This window comes from Talpa europaea (genome assembly GCF_964194135.1).
Source record: "Talpa europaea genome assembly, chromosome: 9".
NCBI lineage: Eukaryota > Metazoa > Chordata > Mammalia > Eulipotyphla > Talpidae > Talpa > Talpa europaea.
Window position 1 is genome coordinate 16,430,896 of NC_140076.1, and position 27,983 is coordinate 16,458,878.

Consider the following 27,983-nt stretch of genomic DNA (forward strand, 5'->3'; position numbering starts at 1 on the left):
TGGGGTGGCAAATCTCTTCTCTCCTACACTCCAGCTAGGCGAGTGAAATTGTGGGATCTGATGGAGCTCCTGGTGGTTTGGATTAGGGCAATCAATGGGTGTGAAGCTCAGGAAAGATGAGTAACAAGATTTGGGGTTGAGTGGTTGTTGAGATGACAGGTTTGTCCTAACTTACACTCCCTTTAACCTTTCCCTTCTCCCACCCCTAAGTTATTCATGGGAAAGGGGAGGACCCTATTCTAAGCTTCCACAGAAACCTCTTGTCTTGCAAACTAGGAATCATGGAGTGAGAGGGGGACTGGTGGGTCAGTGGCATGCCCAAGGTCATGTAGGGTTTGTGCCACGATGTTGGTCTAGACTCCCACAGGGAGCTATTCACTTTTTTCTTTCTTTTTAAAAAAGATTTATTTATTGGGCCTCCCCTGGTGGTGCAGCGGTTGAGCGCTGGGTTGGGAGGCTGCCCGCAGCCTCTGCAGCACCAGTTCGATCCCCGGCCACCGGTGAGGGTCCCACAAAATATATATATATATATATATATATATATATATATATATATATAAATAAAAGGTTTATTTCTTTATGCATACAAGAGCTGGGATACAGGCCAGAGATGCAGGGAGTGAGAGGATTCACCAGAGACAGAGTGGGGAACAGAACAGGCAGACTGACAGAAGTACGCTGCTGAGGGGGTGACTCAGGAGAGGTCTGCTGCGCCATGTGGGTAGCTCCCTGGCCGGCCAGGGCTCGAACTCGGTCTGCAGAGGCTGTGGATTGCCTCTTAGTGAGGTGCTTAACCCCTTGCGCCACCACGGAGGGCCCAATCACTTTTTTCTTAAGCATTTATATTTGCACCTTTTTACATTCATCACTTTTGAGAATTTACATGTATATCTGTATGAATGTTTAGATAGAAATGTAAGTCAGGAAAAACTCGAGAAAGTCGGTTACGAAGCAAGTCGCCCCCACCCACAGAGGTCTTAGACCCGCAGAGGTCTCACCTTCCTCTCCCCCTCCAGTCCGGATTCCGCACTCCGGGATCCGGAAGCTCTAGCCGGGTCCCGGGAAAACCCGGAGTGGAAAGAGCGGGAGCGGGCCAGGCGCCGAGCTACCGAGCTTCCGAGCGTGCGCAGAAGGCGCGGCGGCGCATGCTCCCTGCGGCCGCGACCCGGCGGCTGGCGTCCGCGCCGGCCCTCGCCGCCGCGCAGTCCCGGCCCCGCTGCGGGCATGGCGGCCAGCCTGTGGATGGGCGACGTGAGTGGGGGCGACGCCCGGGTCTGAGGTGGAATCTTAGTGTCGCGAGAGAGGACGGGTCTGAGGGGGAGGAGCCCTAGGAATGTGGAGGGGTGTTCTTTTGGGGGACACAGAGCGGGAGTCCCGGCGTGGGGGTGAAGGCGCTGAGTCTGAGGGGTCTGAGGGCCCCATCCGGGTTGCTGAAGAGAAAGGGGGGTTCTCAGAGGGGACAGAATGGAGACATTCTTAGGGGTGGAGGGCGCTGTGGTGGTAAGACTGGCGGGGTGGGGTTCCAAAGACCAGGGTGGGGGGAGGCTTTCTAAAGAGAGCAAGTGTGAAGGAAGGGACGCAAAGGATTGGTGGGGGGCGCGGAAGTTGGGGTTCAGATCACTCTGTAGATGAAAACCTCCCCGCCCCAACCCCGTCCCTGTCCACTTCCATCCCTACCGGCTCCCGGCGGCCAACCCGGGCCTGAGAGCGAGGGGCTCTGGAACCGGGAGAGGGACCCAGGATGCTGGCCTGAGACGCCCTGCCCTTTTATTTACGCAGCTGGAGCCCTACATGGATGAGAACTTCATCTCCAGAGCCTTTGCCACCATGGGGGAGACCGTGATGAGCGTCAAAATTATCCGAAACCGCCTCACTGGGTAAGTTCTCTTCTTCCATCTACTCAGTTCTCCCTTAATAGATCACCCTGCCCTTCAGGGGAAGTAAACATCGCAGGGCCAGGACTCCTCAGCCCTGGTAATTGTTGCCATAACATTACAGAAGCTAACTTTTGGGGGCTATTGAGAGGAGATACAGGTAATGTTTAAGGACTGCACCATGGAACCAGAATATATCTGCTGTGTGACTTTTGGGCAGGTGACCCGACTTCCCCCTCTCGTTTCACCTTCACTGTAAAAGTGAAGGAGATAATAATAGCACCTACCTCATAGAATTATGGTGAGGGTTAAATGAGCTGATTCATCATCCTTGTTTAGTGTCTGGCATGTGTATATGCTCAGTAAATGTAAACAGGTCATGATCTGCTAGGTTAGCATTTAAAAGTCACTTTTTCAATCTCACAAATGTCTGAGCTAAATAATATTATTCGAGAAACTTAATAACTGTCTTAAGTTTATATGGCTATTAAATGACAAGCCAACTCAAATTCAAATCTTTCTTCAGAGCTCATGAGTGCCCTTACCTGGTAGACTATTCATGTGAAGATTTATTTAAAGACACTGCTATGTGTTCCTGTTCGAGATTGCTGGGATACATGACTGAAACAAGCCAGACATAGTCCCTGGGCCCAAATGACAGGATTTTTTTTTTAATCTGACAGTGTTTGTTGGGTATCTACTCTGGCAGGTACTCTACTAATTTAGCTTGCTAAAATATCAAATGGGTAAAAGTACATATGAGAGGAAGTACGTCCAACTCTGACTGTTGGGTGAACAGTTGCTTTGTGTATTTAGAACCCCAGTACTCAGGGATGGATTTTCTGACTGCTAGATCATCCTGACCTAAAAATTTTTCTTCTTGCTTTTGTAGACAGAAAGTTACAGATAATCAGCTTTTATTTTATTTTATTTTTGCGTGGAAGAACTGGGATGTAGGCCAGAGGTGCGGGAGGGTGAGAGGATTCACTGGAGCCAGAGTGGGGAGCAGAACAGGTAGATTTACTGAAATACACTGCTGAGGAGAGCAGTGGGCAAGACAGGAGAGATCTGCTGTACCATGTGGGTCAGCTCCCTGGCTAGGGATCTAACTCAGGTCACTATCATTAATAACACGGAGATGTAACCCCTTCACCACCAGGGAGGTCTCACATTTTAATCTTTATTGAAATAAAATTTGGGCTGTATTTACCTGCCTACCCACGATTACTAAACTCAAGGTGTTTCTTATGGTGGTCTTAACACTACATTTACATTTGGCCTCATTTAGAAAGACTTTGAAGTGGCTTGTAAGAGTACTGTGAAGAGAAAGATAATGCAAAATAAAAAACAAAGACCGAAGAATATAAGGAAGTTTAAGACCCAGGGAAAATTAATAATTCAGTAAAGCATAGGGCTCAAGGATGCAGTTAGTTGTACAGTCATGTGAATGTACTTAATCCTACAGAACTGTACACTTAAAAATTGTTAAAATGGGCCTCCCTGGTGGCGCAAGGGGCTAAGACACAACCTGTGAAGCTATCCACAGCCACTGCAGCAGGAGTTCCATCCCCAGCCAGGGAGCTACCCACATGGCGCAGCAGACCTCTCCTGACTTGCCCACTGCTCCCCTCAACAGTATATTTAAGTCATTCTGCCTGTTCTGCTCCCCACTCTGTCTCTGGTGAATCCTCTCACCCCACACCTCTGGCCTGTATCCCAGATCTTATATGCATAAATCAATAAATCTTTAAAAAAAAAATTGTTAAAATGATAAATTTTGGGCCTCCCTGGTGGCACAAGGGGGTGAACGCAGTGCTATGAAGCTGTCCACAGCCTCTGCAGCACGAGTTCCATCCCTGGCCGGCAGGGAGCTACCTCTCCTGTCTCGCCAGCTGCTCCCCTCAGCAGTGTATTTCAGTCAGTCTGTCGGTTCTGTTTCCCACTCTGTCTCTGGTGAATCCTCTCACCTCCCGCACCTCTGGCCTGTACCCCAGTTCTTGTATGCATAAATAGATAAATCTTTGGGCCTCCCTGGTGGTGCAAGTGGTTGAACACAGTGCTGAGAAGCAGTCTGTAGCCTCTGCAGTGCCGGTTCAATCCCTGCCTCCAGCCGCAGAGCAACCCACATGGCACTGCAGACCTCTCCTGTCTTGCCCTCTGCTCGCCTCAGCAGTGTATTTTGGTCATTCTGCCTGTTCTCTGTTCCCCACTCTGTCTCTGGTGAATCCTCTTACCCCCCACACCTCTGGCCTGTACCTCAGTTCTTTTATGCATAAATAAATAAATCTTTTTTAAAAAAGTAAATAAATCTTAAAAAAAAAATTCTGGATACACAAGACAGAAGGCACAGAGTTGGCCAATCAGACTTAGCTCATGATTTTGCTCTGTGATCCTTGGACTCTGGTATTATCCCTGTCATTCCTTCTTTCTTGACTTTGTGTCTATAAGGTTATTTGAACTGACGAACTAAAGTAGTATTTCCAGAAAAGTTTGGATTGTTTCACTGGTGATAGCTTTTAGGGTGATTTTTTTTTTTTAAAAGATTTTATTTATATAAGGCCTGAGGCGCAGAAGGGTGAGGGAATTTACAAGAGACAGAGCAGGGAGCAGAACAGGCAGACTGATGGAAAACACTGCTGAGGGGCACAGCAGGCGAGACAGGAGAGGTCTGCTGCACCATGTGAGTGTCTCCCTGGCAGGCTGGGAATTTACCCCGCACTGCAGAGGTTGTGGACAGCTTCGCAGTGCTGTGTTCAACCTGCTGCGCTACCGGGGAGGCCCTATTTAAGGGTGATCCTTTTTTTTTTTTTGAGATTTATTTATTTACTTATTTATGCATACAAGAACTGGGATACAGGCCAGAGGTACGGGTGGGGGATGGTGGTGAGAGGATTCACCAGAGACAGAGTGGGGAACAGAACAGGCAGATTGACTGAAATACACTGCTGAGGGGAGCAGCTGGCGAGTCAGGGGAGGTCTGCTGCGCCATGTGGGTTGCTCCCTGGCTGGGGATCGAACTTGTGCTGCAGAGGCTGTGTATAGCTTCATAGGTTGCAACTTAACCCTTTGCACCATCAGGGAGGCCCTAAGGGTGATTCTTAAGGATAATTAACTGTTTTCAGTATCAGTCTCTTAGTGGGTAGGGATAACAGAGGGTATTCCCACAACATCCTACTTTTGTCTCTTAGTGATGCTTTCATAAATAGAATAATAGGTGTCTCAGACATCCCCCGAATTAGGTAAGGTTCATCCATGAGTTTACTCAATTAGTTCATTCAATTATTGGGTTGTCGGAAAAGTTGTGACACATTTTCAAAGAAAAATTACGTGTGTTGTTTTTTTTTTTTTTTTTAAGATTTTTTTATTTATGCATACAAGAACTAGGGTCCCGGCCAGAGGTGCAAGGAGTGAGAAGATTCACCAGAGACAGAGTGGGTAACAGAACAGGCAGACCGACTGACTGAAATACACTTCTGAGAGGAGCAGCTGGCGAGACAGGAGAGGTCTGCTACGCCATGTGGATAGCTCCCTGCTGGCTGGGGACAAAACTCATGCTGCAGAGGGTGTGGATAGCTTCACAGTTCTGTGCTTAACCCCTTGCATCACCAGGGAGGCCCCGAAAAATTAAGTTTTAAAGAAAAAATATCTTTAGTTAGGTGGATGGATAATTTCATTTTACTGAACTGTAATTCTGTAAATGGACTGACTGTAAATGAATTTACTGGACTGTAAATGAATTTACTGTAATTCATGTGAAAATGAATTACAGTTTTGGACACTGCTGCTGAATATCTATAAGCATATATGTCCAAAATAGACATTCTTCTTTCATAACCAAAGTGCTCATATCATGCTGGTGGTATTGGCATTAATTCCCTAGAAACATAATGACAAGTCTACATTCAAATTTTTATAATTGTCCCCAGAATATTTTCTATAGCATCTTTTCAGTTTTTTTTTTTTTTTAAAGATTTTTTTTTTTTAATAGAGGCATGTTTTTATTTATTTATTTGTTTGTTTGTTTGTTTTGTTTATACATGCACTGGGTACAGTCAGAAGCGCGGGAGGGTGAGAGAATTCACCAGAGCCAGAGCAGGGAGCAGAGCAGGCAGAAGGACCGAAGTACACTGCTGAGGGGAGCAGCGGGTGGCAGGAGAGGTTTGCGCGCCATGTGGGACCCTCCTCCGGTGGCCGGGGAGCAGCCGGGGATTGAACCGGCGCCGCAGAGGCCGCGGGCAGCTTCGCAACCCAGCGCTCTACCACTGCGCCAACGGGGAGGCCCCATCTTTTCGGTTTTTAATGAATTAGGATCCAGTCAGAGAACAGATCCTGCATGCATTTATCAATAGTTCTTCTATAAAGTCTCTTTAATGTAGAAGAGCCCACCTCTTCTACATTAACCCCTGTGGTGGCACAGGGGTTAAAGGCTTAGTGCTATCAAGCTATCACCAGCCACTTTGGCATAAGTTCTTGAGTTCTATCCCTGGCCAGCGATCTGACCCACATGGCGCAGCAAACCTCTCCTGTCTCGCCTGCTGCTCCTCTCAGCAGTGTATTTCAGGAGATCGGCCTGTTCTGCTCCCCACCCTGTTTCTGGTGAATCCTCTCACCCTCCCCTCCACCTCTGGCCTATACCCCAGCTCTTGTATGCATAAATAAATAAATCTTTATAAAAAAATGAAAATAAATTTTTTAAAAAACCAGAAATACATTGCTGAGGGGAGCAGCGGGCGAGGCAGGAGAGGTCTCCTGGGCCATGTGGGTACCTCCCTGGCTAGCCGGGGATGGAACTCGTGCTGCAGAGGCTACAGATATATTCACAGTGCTGTGCTTAACTCCTTGCGACACCAGGGAGACCCTCCAAGGTTCTCTTTTAAAAGCTGCCTAAACTGATTGTGAACCTGCCATCTGGGATGGTTGCAAAACACATGGCTAGTGACTTTTTAAAGAGTTAACACTATTGGGCCTCCCCAGTGGCTCAGTGGTTGAGCGCTGGGTTGTGAAGCTGCCCGCAGCCTCTGCAGCACCAGTTCGATCCCCGGCCACCGGGTGAGGGTCCCACATGGCGTGCAGACCTCTCCTGCCACCTGCTGCTCCCCTCAGCAGTGTACTTCATCAGTCTGCCTGCTCTGCTCTCCCCTCTGGCTCTGGTGAATTCTCTCACCCTCCCGCGGTTCTGACTGTACCCAGTGCTTATATAAATAAATAAATCTTTAAAAAAAAAAAAAAGAGTTAACACTATTGTCATATATAAGATCTTATGTTCTAGATTCTGTTTCTACATTTTGGGTTTATTTCCTTGTGGTAGTGTTTTACTTGTTCTGTCCCTAGTATTTCCTGTAAACAGGGCATTAAGAGCTAAAAGTTTGAATTGTATTAAACATTTTGGCACCAAGCACCTCAAAGGTGGTAACAGAACATAAATAAATGTTAAATGGTTCTGGGGCTGGCCCAATTTTGTAAGTTAGGTCTGAAATGGAATATGGCAAGGAACAAAACTGCATGGAGGACCTCCCCTGGTAGCACAGTGGTTGAGCGCTGGGCTGGGCAGCTGCCCGCAGCTTCTGCAGCGCTGGTTTGATCCCCAGGTGCCACATGGCGCGCAGACCTCTCCTGCTGCCCACTGCTCCCCTCAGCAGTGTATTTCGTCTGACTGCCTATTATGTTCCCTGCTCTGGCTCTGGTGAATTCTCGCACCCTCCCGCACTTCTGACTGTACCCAGTGCTTGTATAAATAAATAAATAAATCTTTAAAATTAAAAAAACAAAAAAAAAATTGCATGGACTTTCTATTAAAAGAAAAATTCTTCTCTCCCTTCAGGATCTCATCTGGAAAGGGCATCTTTAACCATGCTCTTTCTGTTTGTTTTCTCTCCAGGATCCCAGCTGGCTACTGCTTTGTAGAATTTGCAGATTTGGCCACAGCGGAGAAGTGTTTGCATAAAATTAATGGGAAACCCCTTCCAGGAGCCACACCTGTAAGGACCCTTAGATAATCATGTTGTTGCCACTTTGTCATTGATAACCATCTTTTCTTTAATCCCTACTGTATATTGATGTTAATTAATCCTGTAACAACCCAAAACAGTAGGCATTGTTATCTTTGACCAACCAGGAAACTAAAGTTCAGGAAAGTGAAATAACTTGCACTTATAACAAGGCAACAAAGTAGCAAGTTGCAGAGTCAGGATACAAACTGAACATGGGTTGCCTCTAAAATCCATGCCCTCTCCTCTCTGCACCGTTGCCTCCTTTAATGGAAGACTTGAAACTCTTAGGCCTCTTTCCTGACTGAAAAACTAGAACAGGCTGGCAGCAGTGAGGACACATTTCAAGAGAGTTACATTCTGCTCTTCCCACAGTTACTTAGCTTACAGCTGCACCAAACTGGCACCCCTGGGCTCATAGAACCATGGAGCTGGCAGTGCCCTTAGCGGTCATCCGTGCAACCCCCTCATTTTATACAGGAGAAAAGTCTGAGGCTTAGAGAGGGGGAGATGTTTTGGCCAAGGTAATTTATTTCAGTTTTTTTCAAATATTGTTTGACTCTTGAAACACCTTTCTCTGTTTTAGTTTGTTTATTTTTAAATTTCCAGGCAAAGCGTTTTAAATTGAACTATGCCACTTATGGAAAACAACCAGATAACAGGTGAGTGCTGAGCAGTCCCTGGGTGATTTCATCCCCCAGAAAATGTCTAGATAGTGAGCAGCGATGATGCATCTTCTCTCTAACAAAGAGGAGGAAGGGGAGCCAGTTTGTCTCCCTTTGCTTCCCCTCCTTAAAGGACAGCCCCATTCCTCTTCCCTCCTGGTGGACTATCCTGGAATCTTCTGTAGGAGACCATTTTTTCTCTGTATGACCTTCTACTCTATTATTCCCCGTATCATTGAGGTTTTATTCAGTAGGGATTGATCTGTTATCGAAAAAAATTGAGCATTGTGGGTTGCTATTTAAAAGCTTGAAAACATGAAAAGTTGTAGAAGGATTTGTACCCATTGACCTATTACTCTGCTTCTTGGAGTTTATTCATGGATGTGTGCAAAGATGACTTCATTGAAATATTGAAAATATCCCCCATTACAATAATGGGGGATATCCAAATAATCAAGTAATAGGGAACTGGTTTAAATTACAATATGTTCATTAGCTGGCATGCTTTGTATCCATTAGCAAGTTATGTAGCCGAAGAGCACATGTCAAGGTGTTGGCCATTTGGTAAAAGTGGCGGGGGGGAATGCTACAAACAAATGATCCTATCTAATTTTTATAAACTCAAAAGAAAAGCTATAGAAAATGACATAAGTTTATGTCAGAGTCATTGGTAATTTTATTTTTCATACAAGGAGTATGTGAAATAATAATGAAAGTGTGTGGTGGTTTTTTTTCTTTTTTTAAATAACTGATCTAGAACAAAGATTGGCCATCTGTGGCTTGATTTGAATCACCTGTGAACACACACGAAACAGTTTTTACATTTTGGATTGAAAAAGTAACAGATCATAGGGGCCCCACAAAACCTAAAACACTATCTGGCCCATGACAGGAAAAGTTTGCGTGCCTGTTCCAAAAGTTGGGGGTGTTCATTTTAGCTCGGTGTTAGGTCTTTAGGAGGTAAGATCTAAGTCGTGTTCTCTCTGTCATTCACCATTTGAATTAAAAATATGTAATGAATAGAGAATGTCTGGTTTTCTCTTTTGAGCACCTCTGACTCTTCCTCCATCTGCACTTTGTAATACTCAAAGCCAGACAGGCTCTGTGCAGTTGGTGAAGGACTTGGCAGTGGGAGACCACTTCTGTACCCTCTGCCAGGACTGCCCAAGGAAACAAACCATGACCTGCTTAAGGACCCAGCAGATGAGTTTTTCTGTAAGGAGGTCCAGGAAGGGTTTACCAAGAATGGGCCAAAAGAGCTTGTCAGAACAGAAGTTTTGGTCTTTGTCTCTGAATCTTGGTTTCTCCTCTCAGCCCTGAGTACTCCCTCTTTGTGGGGGACCTGACCCCAGATGTGGATGATGGCATGCTGTATGAATTCTTCGTCAAAGTCTATCCCTCCTGTCGGGGAGGCAAGGTGGTTTTGGACCAGACAGGCGTGTCTAAGTAAGGCCTTACCTGTTATTGATGCCCACACTCTCAGTTTCAGCATATTTCTTACAGACGGAGCCAGTAGAGAGGCCGTGTAAGCATGCTAGTTAAGAACACAGGCTCTGGAGCCAAACTGGCTAATTGGAATCCCAGCTCCTATACCAACCAGGGAAGATGCACTAGACAAGTTACTGAACCGCTGACCCTATTTTCTTATCTGTAAAACTAGACTGGTGAATAGTACAAGTAATCCCCATTTAGCCACAATTTCTTGCTTTCAGTTGCCTGTGGCCATTTGAGGTCCAAAAATATTACATATTCTGTAATTATTTTGAGAGTTATTAAAACATAAGTTTTACTACAGTATGTTCTATTTTATCATTAGTGTTGTATTCTCTTACAGTGTCTAATTTATAAATTTATCATAGATACGTTTGTATAGGAAAAAACAATTTACAATCAACCTTTAAAGAGCACAGGTTTGCACTGTACTGGTCCACTTATATATGGATTTCTTTTTTTTTTTTTTCTGTCTTTGGGTTCCAGTTTTACAGACTCAGCCAAGCATAAATGTTGGTTGGTTGAATCTGAGTAATGAAATCCGGGTATACAGGGCTCCAAACTATAAGCTCACATAAATTTTCAGCTGCCCAGGTTTGGTTGGCCCACGTTACTCAGGGTCAGCTTTATAGGAGTTGGTACTGCCCACAGTTTCAGGTACTTACTGGGGATCTTGAAATGTATACCCCGTAGTTAAGGGGGAATCTGCTGTTGGGGGTGTGTTTGAATTAAATGATGCAATATAAATAAAGCAGTAGGAAATGCTTTGTAATTTTTACTGTTCTGTTTATTGTTACTACAAAAGTAGAAATACCTCAGGCAGGGGCCATTCTTGATCAAAGTAGTAATTGTAAGCTCGGGCTTTGGGAATCTGGCACACCTGAATGTGAGTCCTTCTAGTATGACTTTGGACAAGATATCAGTCCCTCTGAACTTGGTGCCCTCTCCAGTAAAACATGGCATACTTTATCAAATTGTTGCATAGACTGATGAGCTATCTCTGGGAAAACGCTCAGCCTGAGAAATTGTAAGTGCTCATTAAATGTAATTTTTTTATCCCCCAAGCAGAATATGAGTTCAGGGGAGTAGGAGCCTTGTGTCTGTCTGCTAGCCTGCTTGTGTATTGGCTGTCATGCAGTCTCAGTAAATACTTGCTGAATGAACTTTCTACCACTGTTACTACTATTGCTAATAATACTACTTTCCAAAAGGAAAAAATACTTTCCAGTAGATTGGAAGGGAAGCAACTGTTTGGGAAGGAGCCCCATCAGTGAAAGTGTGGAGCATGGTGAGCTGGATGTGGGAATCCCTACAGAACTTGGGATCTCCAGTGCTTGGCCCTCCAGTTGCTCTGTGTACAACTCCACTAATGGGGCTCTCCTCCCTTCCCATGGTCTGATAGGCTGTCTCCCTTCTCAGCCCTTTTTCATTCTTAGACTTTACTTTCCTCTATTTATTATCTAAATAGTGCTTTTTTTTTTCCTACAGGGGCTATGGTTTTGTGAAATTCACAGATGAACTAGAACAGAAGCGAGCCCTGACAGAGTGCCAGGGAGCAGTGGGATTGGGGTCTAAACCAGTGCGACTGAGCGTGGCAATCCCTAAAGCGTGAGTCATGCACTGGCTCTGGACTGACTCCCACCAGGACACCCCCCCCCCCCCCATTTGATAATCAGGGCATCCCCATGCTAGATGGGAGGCTGGAGGGAGAGTCCATTCAAATCACAGATAATCCTCTTATTTTCCAGGTTGTGTGCCAAGTGTTAGAGATGAATGAGTGTGACCCTGACCCTCCAACAGCTTATAGTTGGGGAGAGAGCTAAGATTGCGGGAGGCAGACTCAGACATTGCAGGTAGCAGTGCTGGGTAGTACTACTGCTAGAGAATTACACATGTAATTAGTAACAACTTAGGAGGGAGAAAATTATATAACCCGGGCCTACCCGGTGGCGCAGCAAATTGAATGCAGTGCTGTGAGGCTGTCTGCAGACTCTGCAGCGCGGTTTGATTCCCAGCCTGCCAGGGAGATTCCCACATGGCGCGCAGACCTCTCCTGTCTTGCCCACTGCTCCCCTCAGCAGTGTACTTCAGTCTTTCTGCCTGTTCTGCTCCCTGCTCTGTCTCTGGTGAATTCTCTCACCCTCCCGCACCTCTGACCTGTACCCCAGTGCTTGTATAAATAAATAAATCTTTAAAAAAAAAAAAAGAAAATTAGGGCTTCCCCAGTGGCACAGCGGTAGAGTGCTGGGTTGCGAAGCTGCCTGCAGCCTCTGCAGCGTCGGTTCGATCCCTGGCTGCCGGGCGAGGGTCCCACATGGCGCGCAGACCTCTCCTGCCATCCGCTGCTCCCCTCAGCGGTGTACTTCGTCAGTCTGCCTCTCTCTGCTCCCCGGTCTGGCTCTGGTGAATTCTCTCACCCTCCCGTGCCTCTGACTGTACCCCAGTGCTTGTATAAATAAATAAATAAATCTTTTAAAAATTCAAAAAAAAAATTATATAACCCAATTTTAGCCTCATTTATATCAGTGAAACCCACAAACCTCCCATAATTGGGAATGGCTAAGAATGAATGATCCAGACAATATGTAGAATATTATACACATCACTGTCTGCCTGTCCTGCCAGGCAGTAAGCTCTTCTCCCCTCCTACCTCCAAGCAGGTTTCTCAGATGTAAAATTACATAGAATCTTCATCCTTTGACCAGCAGTGGTTCTCAGCTAGGAGCAGTTTTGCTCCTCTGGAGACAGAGTTTAGTGCTCAAAACTGGGTGGGAGGCGGGGTGGGAGGTAGGGGGAAGAGGAAATGCTACAGGCATCTAGTGAGTAAATGCCCCTGACATCCCAAAATGCACTGTACTGCTCCCCCAACAGAGAACTGTCTGCCTTCCCCCCGGCCCTCCAAAGTCAGTAGTGCCCAGGCCAAAAATTGCTGCATTCCTATGGTAAATTTTCCAGATGGCTGTATATTTTTAAAAGCAGCAAAATATCTAAAAGTTCTTTGCAGTGTAACTGTGTTTAATACATCAGCCTACTGACCTCCTTCCAAAAAATGCTATTTGTTCTAAACTCCATATATAAAAACATTAAAGAAAAACTAAATTTTCCTGTTACCCAAAAATGGCTAATGTTTCTGAGTTCCTTTTTAGGCTTCTCCATAAGAATCCATAATTTAGAGATAAATGCCTTTTTTTTAATCCCATCCCCCTCATTTTTAATTACAGTAACAATGCTTATTTCTCCCCAGTTTACTCAGTATACACACTTTTCCAGATGGTTGTACAATCATATTTTTGAACAGCTGCAGTATATTCTTTTGAGTATCTTTTCCATGTAGCAGTTATTTTGTTGATTATTTTGGTTGTTTTTGACATGTTACCTAGTATTCAGTCAGCAGTAACTGAGTCCCTACAACTCTGTGGGCCTGTCCTGTACTTTAGACCTGTAGCTGTAAAGGGGAGAAACAAAGTTCCTTCTGCAAGGAGGTTATAGTTTGTCAGCTTTATCTCTTCATTGAACACTGTTGTCAGCATTTGGAGTTTTTGGTGGTTTTGTTATTTTCATCAGTATTTGGTGCCTGCCTCTGAGGGAGGTATTCTTAAGCACTAGGAATTGAGGGAAATAAAGGTCCCCTTTGAGAGTTAGACTCTAAAAGCCAAGTGTGGAGAAGCAACTGAAATATGCATCCTGAGGCCAGAAAGACGGTACCTGACATAATCAGGTAATTGAACATGGCAGACATCCTTGAAACATGGAAGGGGAGAAAGAAATCGAACATTGGCAGATTCCAGCCTGGTACTGGGTAGGGACAGGGAGGCTGCTGCTGGACGTCATCTAGCCACTCCAGCAGCAGGTGGTGCTGAGCACCCAGCCGTGCAGTCTGCCCAGCTGCTCTGGCTGAGTTCTGCTCCCCAAGCAGATGTGAAGCTTAGAAGGAACGTGGGACTAGCTTATTCAGACTTTTGAGTACCCACTTTGTGGTTCCAGTGATGGAGATTTCTGTGGTAATTCAACTCCTGCTTATTATTTGGTTTCCTCTCTGGCTTCATTGTGGAGATGGAATGCTCCCTGCCCCCATCAAGAGGATATACTGTGTTTCTCACTGTGTGACAGTAATGACTCCTTATAGATAGCTGGCCTGTGTCAGCCTCAGCCTCATGTGCATGCATGTGAAGGCGGGGGGGGGGGGGCGGGGGGGCAGGGAGTAGGGGTGTGTGCACCTAAGAGAGACTGGCTCTTTGCAGGGCAGTGATTCTCGAAACGCATTATCATGGCCTGTGCTTGGGTTATATTTTGAATCCTCTCAGCCAGAACTGCTGGTCAGACTCCAGGCCTGTTTCATAAGACTATTCATGCATGGCTTTTCATGTTTTTGAAAACAGTGGATCCTTTGTAGGCCATATGTAATGGCATAGGGTTAGGAGTATGAACTTGGCAGGTAGATCTGACTCTGGTCCTTGGTAATACATTTAATTGTTTAGAGGCTGTCAGTATTCTCATCTTTATAACTGGAATAAAAATAATAGCTCTATCATAGGCTTGAGACTTAAAATAGGGGGCCACATATGAAATATAATTGGCACAGGTACAAGTACCTGCTCCATAAACTGTAACTGGATCATGGCGATGACAGCAAAGCTCCCGGAATATTCTTAATTTTTTAAGATGATTAAGTATTTGATAGTTTGAAATGCTTCTTGGATCACCCTAAATCCAGATTCTTCAGACCATTTTTACCTGAGCCTTTGTGGCTATCTGAAAAGCAGGTCCCTGCCCCCCGCCCTCTTGAAGATGTCAGTACTTGAGGTTTGATAAGAAAAGCAAACCTAGCCATTAAAAGCTCCTAATTTATTTTTTTTTTTTTGTTTTCATCTTCACAGTTTTTAATGAAAGTCGTTTTATAAGACTACTTTATTCTTGCATCGTCTCAGTTGTTTCTTTGTTTTTGCTCTGGTTCTTCCTTTGTCCAATTTTAGTCTAGTGATCCCCACTTTGCTGGGGTGAAGGCCCCCATGAGCAGCTGTGCCACTCGCCTTTGTCTCTCGCTCTCAGTGTAGATGACGCATTTCTTCCTGTAAACCCAGATACTTTGCCATCATCGTTCCGGGTGGGCATGGATTGGACATGGTACTTCTGTTTTAGCTTTTTGGGAAGAGGGGACAAGAGGATCTTCCTGTGAATGTGGGAGGGTGCATTGAAGTGTCTTTTATGGTTCTTGCTCTGGTCAGAAGTCACAAAGGAATTGAACTTCCTTTTAGTAGCTAGTGCTTCAGCGATGGCCCCAAAAGGAAGCAAAAGCTCCTAACTCTAAAGTATGAGCTCTGGAACCAGCTTGCCTGGGTTTGAATCTCTTATGAGCTGTGACTTGCACACATTACATAACCCCTCTGTCCCTCTGTTTCTTCATCTGTAAAGTAGGGATAACTTATACTTATTGCATAGGGCTGCTATTAAAGAGTTCACCTATGTAAATCACGTAGAACAGTCACTAACCTCCAGTAAGTGCTGTGGAAATGTTTGCTTATACTTGCTTATTTATTTTTGGTATTTTCTTCATCAAGGAGTCGTGTGAAGCCCATGGAATATAGTCAGATGTACAGTTACAGCTACAACCAGTATTATCAGCAGTACCAGAACTATTATGCCCAGTGGGGCTATGACCAGAACACAGGCAGCTACAGTTACAGCTACCCACAGTATGGCTATACCCAGAGCACCATGCAGGTAACCGTGATTTGGCAGGTCTGGCTCTCTTGCCAGCCTCTGAAAATGTGGGTCGTTTCCAGGACGGGATGGTTAAAGATGGGAGCTTGGGCTTCAAAAGAAAACGGCAAAGGATGAAGCATCCCAGTTCCTCTTATTAAAAATAAGCCGTCCGGGCCTCCCTGGTGGCACAACAGGTTAGGACACAACCTATGAAGCTGTTCACAGCCACTGCAGCATGAGTTCAATCCACGCTTGGCCAGGAGGCTACCCACATGGTGCAGCAGACCTCTCCTGACTCGCCCACTGCTCCCCTCAGCAGTGTGTTTCAGTCAGTCTGCCTGTCTGTTCCCCACTCTGTCTCTGGTGAATCCTCTCCCCCACAACTCGCCTATACCCCTGCTCTTGTATGCATAAATAAAATAAATCTTTAAAAAAAAAAAATAAGCTGTCCTTGTCGTGGGTCCAGAGTTCACCATCCTTCTCACTCTCCTCTCCGGTCTCTTGACAGACATACGAAGAAGTTGGAGATGACGCATTAGAAGGTAAGAAAGGAGTCCATTTACTCCTTCACTTGTGTGACAGTGACTAAGTGACTGCTGTGCTGCTGGCACTGTGCTTTGTTAGCTACATGCTGAAAGAATGTGAGGTGAATTCTACTCTAGAGGAACTTACATTCTAGTGACAGAGCCATCACCTACAGAACTACAGTAAGGGGTGTCGCCTGAGCTGCGAGTGCTGGTCTCAGCGAGCCCAGGGAAAGCAGCCTGACGGGGAGTGAGGCACCCCTCTATGGAGTGATGGTCTCGCCAGGATGGAGGCCTCTAGCATAATTGCTATTGCCTTGTATTTGGCAGTTTATGAAATTTTTTGCCCTGTGTTTTAATTTTTTCTGTATTTTAAATTACATGTATTTTTCATTTTCTAGTAGTTATGATTGAAAATATACTGAGGTATTATGGAAATCACCTTTTGTAGTAGTAGCTATCATCAGTTTTTAAATTAGAAGCATTTATTGGTAAGCATCTGTTACCATAGTAAGCATTTGTTATAGCTCTGCAGTAATACTGAAATTGAAGAAATTGCTAACTTTCAGACAAATCTCTTCAAATGAGGTATTATACCACAGGTCCTCAAATAGCAATGTCCTTTCATTGCATCCATGTCCTTAACGCATCTGTAAAATACACAGATGTCCTTTCATTATGACATTGATCTGAAAAAACAATCCTGGCCAACTCAAGACATGCTTTCCTTATGTGGTATGCTACTTTGCTTCTAACTCGAGTCCTGATTTCTAAGTTATTTCATTTTGTGAGTTATCTTTTCACTTCTTGGTAATCTCCTTTGAAGTATACAAGTTTTTAATTTGTATGAAGCTCAGTTTATTTTTTTCTTTTGTTAGTGCTTATAGTTTCGTTCTAAGATACCACGACCTGTTTTCTTCCAAGGGTTTTATTGCTTTAGTTCTTACATTTAGGTCTTTGAACCATTTTTCATTGAATTTTGTATAGTGTGAAAGAAGAGTCTAGCATCGTTTTTCATGTGCTTATTCAGTTGTGCCAGCACCATGCATCGAAGACTGTTCTCTACACAGTGAGTTCAGATACCCTTGTCAGAAATTGGTTAACTGAGTATGTAGGCTTGGTGGGTACCTTAATCCTGCTGAGGCTGTCACTAGGCCACTCCCACCGTTAACTATGGCTCTGCCGTAATACTGAAAGCAGGGAAGCATGAGTCTTTGCATTTTTTTTCAAGATCATCTTTGACTATTCTAAGTTCCTTGAATGTTTTATTGTCAGGTGATTTTGATAGTGAATGCATTGACTTTAGATCAACTTGGGGAGTACACGTTTTTGTTTTTAAATGCATAAGTGTATTTATATGCATGTCAAACCAACAGAAGACTAAAGGAAAATTACATAATCAGTCAGTGAAAAAGAATTTTAAACTTTACTGTGAAATGTGGAAAATCACAAAACAAATGGTTTTGCTGAGTTTGGAGTATTACATAGTGCCGTTGTACCATCTTTCAGCTGTGTTCTGTGAGATTCATCCAAGTTGTGTGCAGCCAAAGTTCATTTTGCTGTTAGGTATTTCTCTTGTAAGAAATTACAGGGTTTTTTTGTGTTTTGTTTTTTAGTAATTTGCCGTGACTTCTAAGTACCATGAAATGAAAAATATTACAAAACCCAAATTTGAAAACCCAGGGCATGTGATGGCTAGATTGTATTCAGTATATATGCTTCATTCTTGAGGCATGTAGCTTACTTTCATCCTCACTGGAACCAGGGCAGTGCTTGCTGTCAGCCCCTGTAAGTGCAGAGAACCGACGGGACAGGGACTAGCCCTAGGAAACAAGTCCAATAGAAATCCTGGCTCTAGGGCACTGGATGTAGGTCTCCTGGGCTGTTGAGTGCTTCTCTCCTTAGCCTACCTTTGCTTCTCTTCCAGACCCCACGCCTCAATTGGATGTGACAGAAGCCAACAAGGAGTTCATGGAACAGAGTGAGGAGCTGTATGATGCATTGATGGACTGTCACTGGCAACCCCTGGACACAGTGTCTTCAGAGATCCCTGCCATGATGTAGCCAAGACAAACAATAAGCCGGAATGGACTGAAGGAAATGAAATCAAAAACCAGACCTTTTTTTTTGAAATGTTTTATATTACTATTAAGACAACCGTTTTCTGAGTGTTTCTGCCCTTTGAATTTGAAAACTAAGGAGCCAGCTATTCAAGACTGGACATGGTTCCCATCTGCCTTTGGACAGGAGAGCCCAGCTAGGGTGGGATATACTTGACTCAGCTTTCAGGTAACAGGCTCGTAAATATTTGTAGTTGTGATTAGACTAGGCACTGAAGCAGGCCAATGAGTGGCAAAGAAGAGGTAGTGCAGCTAATTCTACATAAGACACAAAGCTTGTAGCCTGCTGAGGCCCAGCTTAGATTTTTTTAAAAGTCCTAATTGTTTTAGGGACAGACATTTAAAGGGCATTACCAAGCCATGTAGAAGCCGTGCCCATCACCTCTTGACTGTCATCTAAATGGAGTATATAGGAAATAGTTCAGCATGAATTCTCACTCAGCACAGTAGACTGTGGCTAGTCATGGTGTCTAGAGGTGAACCTTTTATTCATTCTGGGTCTAATCAACTCAAGGGATACAAAAAACTCACACAAGCAAACTTTAGCCAATCTTATTTTTAAAAATTTATTTGAGTAGAACTGGGGCGTAGGCCAGAGGTGCAGAGTTAAGAGGATTCACCAGACAGAGCGTGGGGAGCAGAACAGATAAATCTACTGAAATATACTGCTGAGGGGAACAGAGGGGGAGACAGGAGAGGTCCACTGCTAACCCCTAGACGACCACTACCCAATCTGTTGACTTCTTATGCCAGCACTAGCAAAAAGTGTAAGTCTCTGTTTCCAGCTTGCCTCTTCGCACAGTATTCTGTAAAGGAAGTTTAAGCCGGTGTGTTAGTACTTGCCACAATCAATGGCCTCCCAAGCATTCTCTTAAGAGCTGGTCTCAGTCCCATATCCGCATCTGTCATCCATGCATGTCTAATCAGATAGGTTTCATCCTGGACCAGTCTAAAATACCAAGGAGCCTGGTGGAGCTATTTGTTTTTACCCAATCCATGACACATGATGGGGAGCAGGGTAATGGAGTTAAACTACTGAACTCTCAAATGCTCAGGGCTACATTCTGCTCTTGGCCTTTAGGGTGGGCAAATCTAACAGACCAAGTCACAATGCAAACATTTTTGTCCGCTAGTTATGACTAGCTAACAAATACAGCACACAAGAAAGGCCAGATGTGTACCTTTTTGCTGTGCTGCTTAAGCAGAGTGAAACACTAACCACCATTAGCCCCAAGGAAGCTGTGATAAGTTCCAGCCATCCCACTTACCAAACTCAAGATGTAAACAGCTTTACTGGTAACAGATCTAAAAAATGAAGGGGGTAAACAGTGACTTGAGGCAAGAAAGCCATTAACAAATCCTTCCCAAATACAAAAATTAGCAATCAGCAACTCAGAGCAGACAAGACTATCCCATTTCAGGGAGAATTCAACTTGTTCGAAACTAATCCACACACTACACGGCTGACGAAAAGCCCTGTGAACCAGCTTCAGTATCACTGTTCCTCCGTATACGACCACCAAGACCAGTGTTCAGATCCGATGGGAAAGGGAACCGGAGGGGCAAACTATCTTAAGCATCAAACATTACCTTATAAAGCCGCTCCAGCAAGGGGGCCGCTTCAAATTCTTCAGTATCAGATAATGCCAGAAAACCCAGGGGTAATCTAGAAAAAAACATAAAAGCTCTAAAGTAGATCCAATATTCCTATTTACATTTAGTTGATGGAAAGCCCAGGACTTGGGTGGAAGGTTTCCAGTCCCAGCACGGGAATATTATAGGAAAGGTGAGTGGCAGCTGCAGGTATTATGCTGACCTGTGCTGTCAAAGTCTCTCCATGTTGCTCTCGCATGCAGTTGGAGATCCCATGGCCACAACCGGCCACAGCCCTTGGAAACATGCTGTAGCCAACACCACGTAATTCTCAAGTTACACCACAAACACCTACCAGGTCTGAGGCTGTTGAGTTCCAGGATTTTGACTTCGTGGTCCCTCACTTATCAGAAAGTTCACTTCAGACATCCCGAAATCTTCACCTGGCGTAGCTAAAATGAAACCGCTGTTGAGTGACCTTCTAGTTCCCTTTATTTGGTCTTCAGCATCAAAGATGTGACAGGCCTTTGGTTCTGGTACTGATGCATGAGGCTTTTCAGGGTAATGCCCCCAAACACCAAGATCTGTGCCACCTGCTACTGGACTATCCGTTACGGAAATCCATCCCACCCCAAGAGCCCCACCACACTACGCAGGTAGAACTGTCTTTTCCCGAAATGTTGCAGATCAGTTACAGCAAACAGAACGGCGACCGTCAAGGAAAACTGTCACTCTGGGCTCCTTTTTGACCACAGCGGCTACGTGGAAGCAGCTGCAGCTTCGATAAGGGCCCCAAGGCTATCAGGACCACAGGACAGCCCCGCAGACGCCTCTCAATCTATGTGCATTACTGTCCCCTGAAACTAATGTACCCCAACATCACGGAAACACAAAGAGCATAAAATCCTACAGGTCCCGGTTTTCTATTTCATCATATGCCAATGCTTTGCGTTTGTCTCACTGCATCTTCACAGGACCATTCTATCTTCATTTTACACACAAGGTTAAGACTAAATTAGTTGCTTAAGGCAGCCTATCGGCAGCGGGAGAACTAGGTTTCAAAATGACTGTAAAACCCGTCCCCCCCCCCAAAAAAAAAAAAAAACCCGTTCCCCGGAAAATCTCGTGTCCACCAAGGTAACCTCTCAACATGTGTCGTGCAGCCAAATCTAATTCAGTCGTGTGCCCAAGGCCACACCGCAGGCAGCCGTGACGCGCGGATTCGGTGCACCCCACGCGGCCTCCCCCTCGTCAAGCCGCTTCAGACCCAGGACAGCCACGCGCCGGGCCCCGGCCGCGCTACTCACCCGAGCGCAGGGCCGCGCGGCCCGGGCGGGGGAAGGGCGCGGCCCGGGCGGGCGCCGGCCCCTCGGCCCTCGGCCCCGGCGAGCCGGTCGCCCGGCTCCTCTGCGCCGCGCTCGGCATCCGGCAGCCCCGCAGGCAGCCGCGGCGTGTCGGGCCGCCAGCGGCGAGCATGGGGCCGGGGAAGGAGGGCCTGGAGGACAGAGCGCGCTGACCGCAGCATCGCCAGCTCCTCCCGAGGGGACGCGGCGCGGGAGAAAGGACGCGATTGCCCGGGACGGCGCTTATATAGGCCCCGCCCTGCGGCGGCGCCGGACATTAGGAGCCGCGCGCTGCGCAGGCTCCTGGGAGTTGTAGTCCACGCCCGGGCTGGTGCTCCGGCTCCGCCCGCTCCCATCCCCGCGCTGCTGCGGGCTGCGTCCTTGCCGCTGGGGGTGGGGGGGGGGGACCCCGTGATTGATTTCTTCAGGATCTGAAAAGGCTCATCTGCCTTCAGTCTACACTCGCCAAACGTCCTGTCCTGTTGAAGGCACTGGGCTCGCTAATCAGACACGCCCTGCTCCCCTCAGATCAGTCTCTGGAAAGACTTTCTTGGTTTTTTTGGTTTGTTTGTTTTGTTTTTAAAGATTTATTTATTTTTGCATACAAGAGCTGGGGTACAAGCCAGAGGTGTGGGGGTGATGAGAGGATTCACCAGAGACAGAGTGGGGAGCAGAACAGGTAGACTGCCTGAAATACACTGCTGAGGAGAGCAGCACACGAGCCAGGAGAGGTCTGCTGCGCCGTGTGGGTAACTCCCTGGCTGGCCAGGGGATCGAACTCACACTGCAGAGGCTGCGGACAGCTTCTCAGGGTGTGTATTAACCCCTTGCACCACCAAGGAGGCCCTGGAAAGACTTTTTTTTTTTTTTTTAAAGATTTATTTATACAAGCACTGGGTACAGTCAGAAGCGCGGGAGGGTGAGAGAATTCACCAGAGCCAGAGCAGGGAGCAGAGCAGGCAGAAGGACCGAAGTACACTGCTGAGGGGAACAGCGGGCGGCAGGAGAGGTCTGCGCGCCATGCGGGACCCTCCTCCGGTGGCCGGGGAGCAGCCGGGGATCGAACCGGCGCTGCAGAGGCTGCGGGCAGCTTCGCAACCCAGTGCTCAACCGCTGCGCCACCGGGGAGGCCCCAAGACTTTCTTTTTATTAAAGATTTATTTATGCATACAAGAGCGGGGGTGCAGACCAGAGGTGCAGGGGGTGAGAGGATTCACCAGAGACAGAGTGGGGAACAGAACAGGCAGACTGACTGAAATACACTGCTGAGGAGAGCAGCGGGCAAGCCAGAAGAGTTCTGCGACACCATGTGGGTAGCTCCCTGGCCGGGAATCGAATTCACGCTAGAGAGGCTGTGTGCCACCAGGAAGGCCCTGGAGAGACTTTCAAAGTCGGGAAATTAACCATGTGGGCAGAAAAGGACTGCATTCCAATTGTGGTGGGTGTATGGGGAGCAGTGACTGAGTGGGTTTGGGGAGAGAGCTCCGTCAGGTAATCAGAGAGGGGACCTCGGGAGGGCTGCTTAGGAAGAGACCATTGGCAACTCATTGTGAATGCATTTTCTTCAAGGCTGCTCTCTTCCCCTAATACATAACTTGAGGACGAGCTTACTAAGTAAACTGTACTCTATTATCTCAGTTTTCCTAATCCTGTGCCCGCGGCTCATTGCCTGCTGGTATGACCATGGCATTAAACAAGCATGACCAGGAAAACAGAGGGAAAAGAAGGGCCTGGGGGCATCCGCAGGAGCCTGACACAAAACATATTTTTTCAGTGGAACAAGAGCAAAATGAGAACATTTGGATGGAGGAAGGGATGGGGCCAACTCTCTTGGTTCGGGCAGAGCTGGCAGGAAGGGTTCCTTCCCCAACACACACCTCATGCGTCCTGAAGGGTAAGTGAATTCATTGGGCTTTTTTTCTCTCTCTTTTTTAAAAGATTTATTTATTTATACAAGCACTGGGTACAGTCAGATTCGCAAGAGGGTGAGAGTTTGCCAGAACCAGAGCGGGGAGCAGAACAGGCAGACTGACGAAGTACACTGCTGAGGGGAGCAGCGGGCGGCAGGAGAGGTCTGCGCGCCATGTGGGACCCTCACTCGGTGGCCCCGGATCGAACCGGCTTTGCTAAGGCTGCGGGCAGCTTCTCAACCCAGCTCTCAACCGCTGCGCCACCAGGGAGGCCCTCATTGGGCTTTTTACGCCACTGTCCTCTATGGTTATCACCTGGGCCCCTGACTGTGTTGCTGCGGAAGGCGCTTGGGAGCGTGGGCGCGGGGCACGCGTGCCTGATTGTGGACACCTGGAGCATGAGCGTGGGCATGCGTGAGTGAGCACACCTGTGCCTAGAGGCGGGGCTGCACGGGCACCATCAATCAAAAGGCCGCTAGGAAAGGACCAGTGACTACGGAAGAGGCGAGAGAACGCCAGAGAGAGCCCAGAGAGAAGGGCGAGTCATGAGGTCTTCCTCAGTGAGTGGTCTCTGGGCCTCAGTTTCCTTATCTGTAAAAATGGATGGAATAACAGCCCCCACCCATCGGCTGTGGAGGAGATGAGATGACAAGATCCTTTGCAACAGTGAGGACTACCACGGCCCGAGCGCAGCAGGTAACACCATCAGCAGGACGATGGGATTGCGCCGATGGGCAGCCTGCAGCTGGGCAGAACTCCAGCCTCAGGGTCCTGGGCTCCGGGAGGGAATGGACAGGGTGGGGCGAACTAGACTTGGAAGCAGAAGTGCCTGCCTTGCCCTTTGCCCCTAACCCAAGTGGGACCTGAGGGCGCACGTCCCCTGTGGGGACTTGCTTTCCAGTCCCCTTTTAGGCATCAAGGGGGTAATGAAGAATCACAGGAACCTGCATGCGAGTCCCTGCCCTTTTGTGGGCCGGAGACAATCCGCACGTCTGAACCTCCACTTACAGCAGAAGCGTTAAGGCCCCAAAAGTCGTTGCCGGCAAAGCGCACGGAGCAGACCGTCCGGCCTCGTGCCTGTCAGCTGTGGGTCCGCGGGCAGCCGCCTTCCCTCTGCACCCGCAGCTGCCTGTGCCACTGCCCCCCAATCCTTCTCTGGGCCCCGGGGCCCCAGGACGGTGCCGCAGGAGGAGTGGAGACTTGAACATTGACCCTGCGCGCTGAGCAGGAGCCGGGAGCGGGGCCCTATGAAGGGGCCCTTGTGAGGTGACGGCCGGGGCCCCGCTGGGGAGCGAGGGGGGTTGCTGCAAGAGCCTGGCCCAGGAAGGAAGGCGTGGAGAGGCCGCTCCTCCCACCAGATCTGGTTTAATCTGCTTGTCCTGTGGGGCCGGGAGCACTCGCTGCCCACTTGCAGGAGAAAACAGGCCGAGAGGCAGCGACGGCCCCGTGCAGCCGGCCAGGCCCTTTCCTCGGCCTCGACCCTCCCCGGGGCCTGCCCGCCCGGCCCTGCGCACAGCCCGGTCCCCTCGGCCCTCCAGTCAGGCGCCCCGGGACGTCTCGGGGGGCGGGGCGCTGGGGGGCGCCCGGGAGGCCGAGCCATGGACGCGGGGGGCTGCCGCCACCAGTTTCGGATCGCGCTGCTGGGGGACGCGGCCGTGGGCAAGACGTCGCTGCTGCGGCGCTACGTGGCGGGCGCCCCGGGCACCCCCGAGCGCCCCGCGGAGCCGGCGCCGGCGCCCACGCTGGACGTGGAGGTCCACAGCCGCCCGCTGCAGCTGCGCGCCGGGCCGCGGGTCAAGCTGCAGCTCTGGGACACCGCGGGCCAGGAGCGCTTCAGGTGCGCGGGGCGGGGCGGGGCGGGGGGCTGGGCCGGGACCCGCGGGGGGCGCTCTGCGCCCGCCCTGACTTCCCTCCGGAGGGGCTGAGGCCCCGCGCCGGGCCTCGGGTCCTTCACTCCCAGTCACTCCTTCCGCCCAGGGAAGCCCCTGGGGCGCGCCTGAGACCCGGGTGCGCCCTGGAGGGGCGCTCGGACCTTGGGGGGAAGGGACGCGCGGCCCTGTCCGCTGGGGGCCAGCAAGTTCCCCCAAATTGAGAAGGGAATGTGAAGTTGAAGGAGGAAGCAGACGTGTCTGTTAGTCACAATTAGAGTTTGAGGGCAGCTCGCAGGCAGGGTGCCCCTGGAGCTGGGACCGGGGCTTCTGGCGGAGGCCTCTGCGCCGTGCGCCTCACTAAGCTCTTTCATACCGTTTAGTTCACGGGTCTTCTTGGGTGAGACCAGGGACCCCGGTCGTCAGGGGCCATGTCACGCGCACCTTTGTTCCGCTAAGGAGAGTAGCAGGCCTCTGGGTCACCCTGAGCAGTGCGGTTCACAGAGCTGGGAGAAACCATGAGGAAACCGGCTGTCTCCCCGGGGTGGGGCAGCTCCGGTCACCGACCTAAGATGGGGTCCACGCAGGATGGAATCACTTTGGTTTTCCCACAGCCCCCAACGGTGAAAGCTGGGGGAGGAGCGGCCTGGCTGCTGAGAGTCCCCCGCAGCAGAGGGAGAGGCGTCGAGGAAGAGAGATTTGGTGTTGGCCCTGAGGGATGCGAAGGAGACCCCCAGAGAATGGGGAGCAAGGATCTGCAGTCAGGGAGCTAACAGAACCAAGAGTCCCCCTCCCTGGAGCGCGCACTCTCTTGGGAGAGACGCGGATGGGGACAGAGGCGCCCAGGGGGAAATAAAGCCAGACTGGGCTGAGAGGCAGTCAGCGGCATCACTCAAAGGCGTAACAAACCTCTCCCAACTTACTTCCCACCCCATCAGGTGCATCACCAGGTCTTTTTACCGGAACTTGGTGGGTGTCCTGCTGGTCTTTGATGTGACAAACAGGAAGTCCTTTGAACACATCCGAGACTGGCACCGGGAGGTGACGGCCACTCAGGGCCCGAACAAGGCGGTCTTCCTGCTGGTCGGCCACAAGAGTGACCTGCAGAGCACCCGCTGTGTCTCGGTCCAGGAGGCGGAGGAGCTGGCTGCTTCCCTGGGCATGGCCTTCGTGGAGACCTCAGCCCAAAACAAGCGCAATGTGGACCTGGCTTTCGACACGCTGGCGGAAGCCATCCAGCTGGCCCTGCAGCAAGGCGACATCAAGCTGGAGGAGGACTGGGGGGGTGTCCGCCTCATCCAAATCCCAAGGCCACCCCCCAGGAAGCAGCAGCCAGGCCCGTGCCAGTGTTGACTCTGAGAGGGGAAGAGTAAAGCAGGGGCAACCCCTGAAGAGCTGGAGGGGCGGGGAGAGTTGCCACCTCTCTGGAGGGCAAAAGGCAGAATGTCTCCAGAGCCTTAACATAAACAGTATCCTGACACAGCCACACCTCTTGGGTTCTGGGGTATCAGCTCAGCCTCTTCCCCCGCTGGAAAGATCTAAGAGGACAGCTGTGCAGTTTCCTGTCCTTGGGCCCATGTCCTTATTGTCAATGGGGCCCATGAGACCCCAGCTCTCCCGGCGGGTGGGGGTGTGGTGAGAGGGAGCGTGTGCTGTGCTCTGCAGCCTGGTGAGAGCGGAATGCTGAGAACTGTCAGCAGCACCGTCTCCTCTTGGCTGCACGAGGCCGTTTCTGGCTTTATTCCTGGGTATGGATGCTGAGATGCTCAGCGTCTGGACGCCACAGCCCAGCCGAGGAGGGGCGCAGGGAATGTCAAGGGAAGCCTGACCTGGAGCCTCCTGAGGTCCTTAAACTTGGTGTCAGAGATGGAATTAAAGGTGTGGCCTCAGACCCGGCATGACTGCTCAGTGCCCCACCCCCAGGCTGGAGGCTGGGTCTGGACCCTGGAGGCTGGAACCGAAGGAGCAGTTTGGTTGGGGACACAGGGGACACTGATAAGCCTCAACATCCACTTGTAGGGCTGAAGAACCCACAGCCTGCTCTCCACTTTGTCCCTCTGCTCCCCCCCAGCCCCCCCACCCCTACCAGTTGCCGGGAGTGCTGTGGGATGCCGAGCTCAGTTTGCATAGCTCCCCAGACCAGCCCACCCCCCAGGGGCAGCCTACAGCAAGGCTGATCTAATGAGGGAAGGTGTTCTAAGACCCTGTCCTCACCCCAACTCAAAAATGAAGGTCAAACCCAGCTTGTTTCTTCCTCAGGAATCTGTGACCACTGACAATTCCTCCTTCTAGGTGTCTTTTTTTTCCCAAAGATTTTTATTTATGCATACAAGAATTGTGGTATAGGCCAGAGGTGTGGGGGGGTGAGAGGATTCACCAGAGACAGAGTGGGGAGCAGAACAGGCAGACTGACTGAAACACCCTGCTGAGGGGAGCAGTGGGCGAGACAGGAGAGGTCTGCTGTGCCATGTGGGCAGCTCCCTGGCTGGGGATTGAACTGGTGCTGCAGTGGCTGTGGACAGCTTCATAGGTTGCATCTTAACTCCTTGCGCCACCAGGGAGCCTCACTGCCCCTTTTTAAAACAATCTTGGGGGCCTCCCTGGTGGTGCAGCGGTTGAGCACTGGGTTGCGAGGCTGCCCGCAGCCTCTGCAGCGCCAGTTCGATCCCCGGCTGCTCCCCGGCCACCAGAGGAGGGTCCCACATGGCGCGCAGACCTCTCCTGCCGCCCGCTGCTCCCCTCAGCAGTGTACCTCGGTCCTTCTGCCTGCTCTGCTCCCCGCTCTGGCTCTGGTGAATTCTGTCACCCTCCCGCGCTTCTGACTGTACCCAGTGCTTGTATAAATAAATAAATATTAAAAAAAAAAATCTTGGGAAGGCAGCAAGATTGTCAGCGAAGGTGATGT

General features: G+C 48.9%; 2 protein-coding genes across 2 annotated transcripts; both read left to right on the plus strand.

Moving 5' to 3' along the window:
* Positions 1–1,209: 1,209 nt before the first annotated feature.
* TRNAU1AP (tRNA selenocysteine 1 associated protein 1) lies at positions 1,210–18,308 on the plus strand (the record flags this gene model as incomplete). Its single annotated transcript, XM_084243432.1, has 9 exons — positions 1,210–1,251; positions 1,780–1,877; positions 7,753–7,852; positions 8,471–8,523; positions 9,841–9,972; positions 11,506–11,625; positions 15,576–15,738; positions 16,229–16,262; positions 18,172–18,308. The coding sequence occupies exons 1-9, from the start codon at positions 1,225–1,227 to the stop codon at positions 18,306–18,308; spliced, it is 864 nt and encodes a 287-aa protein (XP_084099558.1). The 5' UTR covers positions 1,210–1,224.
* A 6,500-nt stretch (positions 18,309–24,808) lies between these two features.
* Positions 24,809–26,431, plus strand: RAB42 (RAB42, member RAS oncogene family; the record flags this gene model as incomplete). The annotated part of the gene is made up of 2 exons (XM_084242012.1): positions 24,809–25,047; positions 26,017–26,431. The coding sequence occupies 2 exons, from the start codon at positions 24,809–24,811 to the stop codon at positions 26,429–26,431; spliced, it is 654 nt and encodes a 217-aa protein (XP_084098138.1).
* Positions 26,432–27,983: the final 1,552 nt, after the last annotated feature.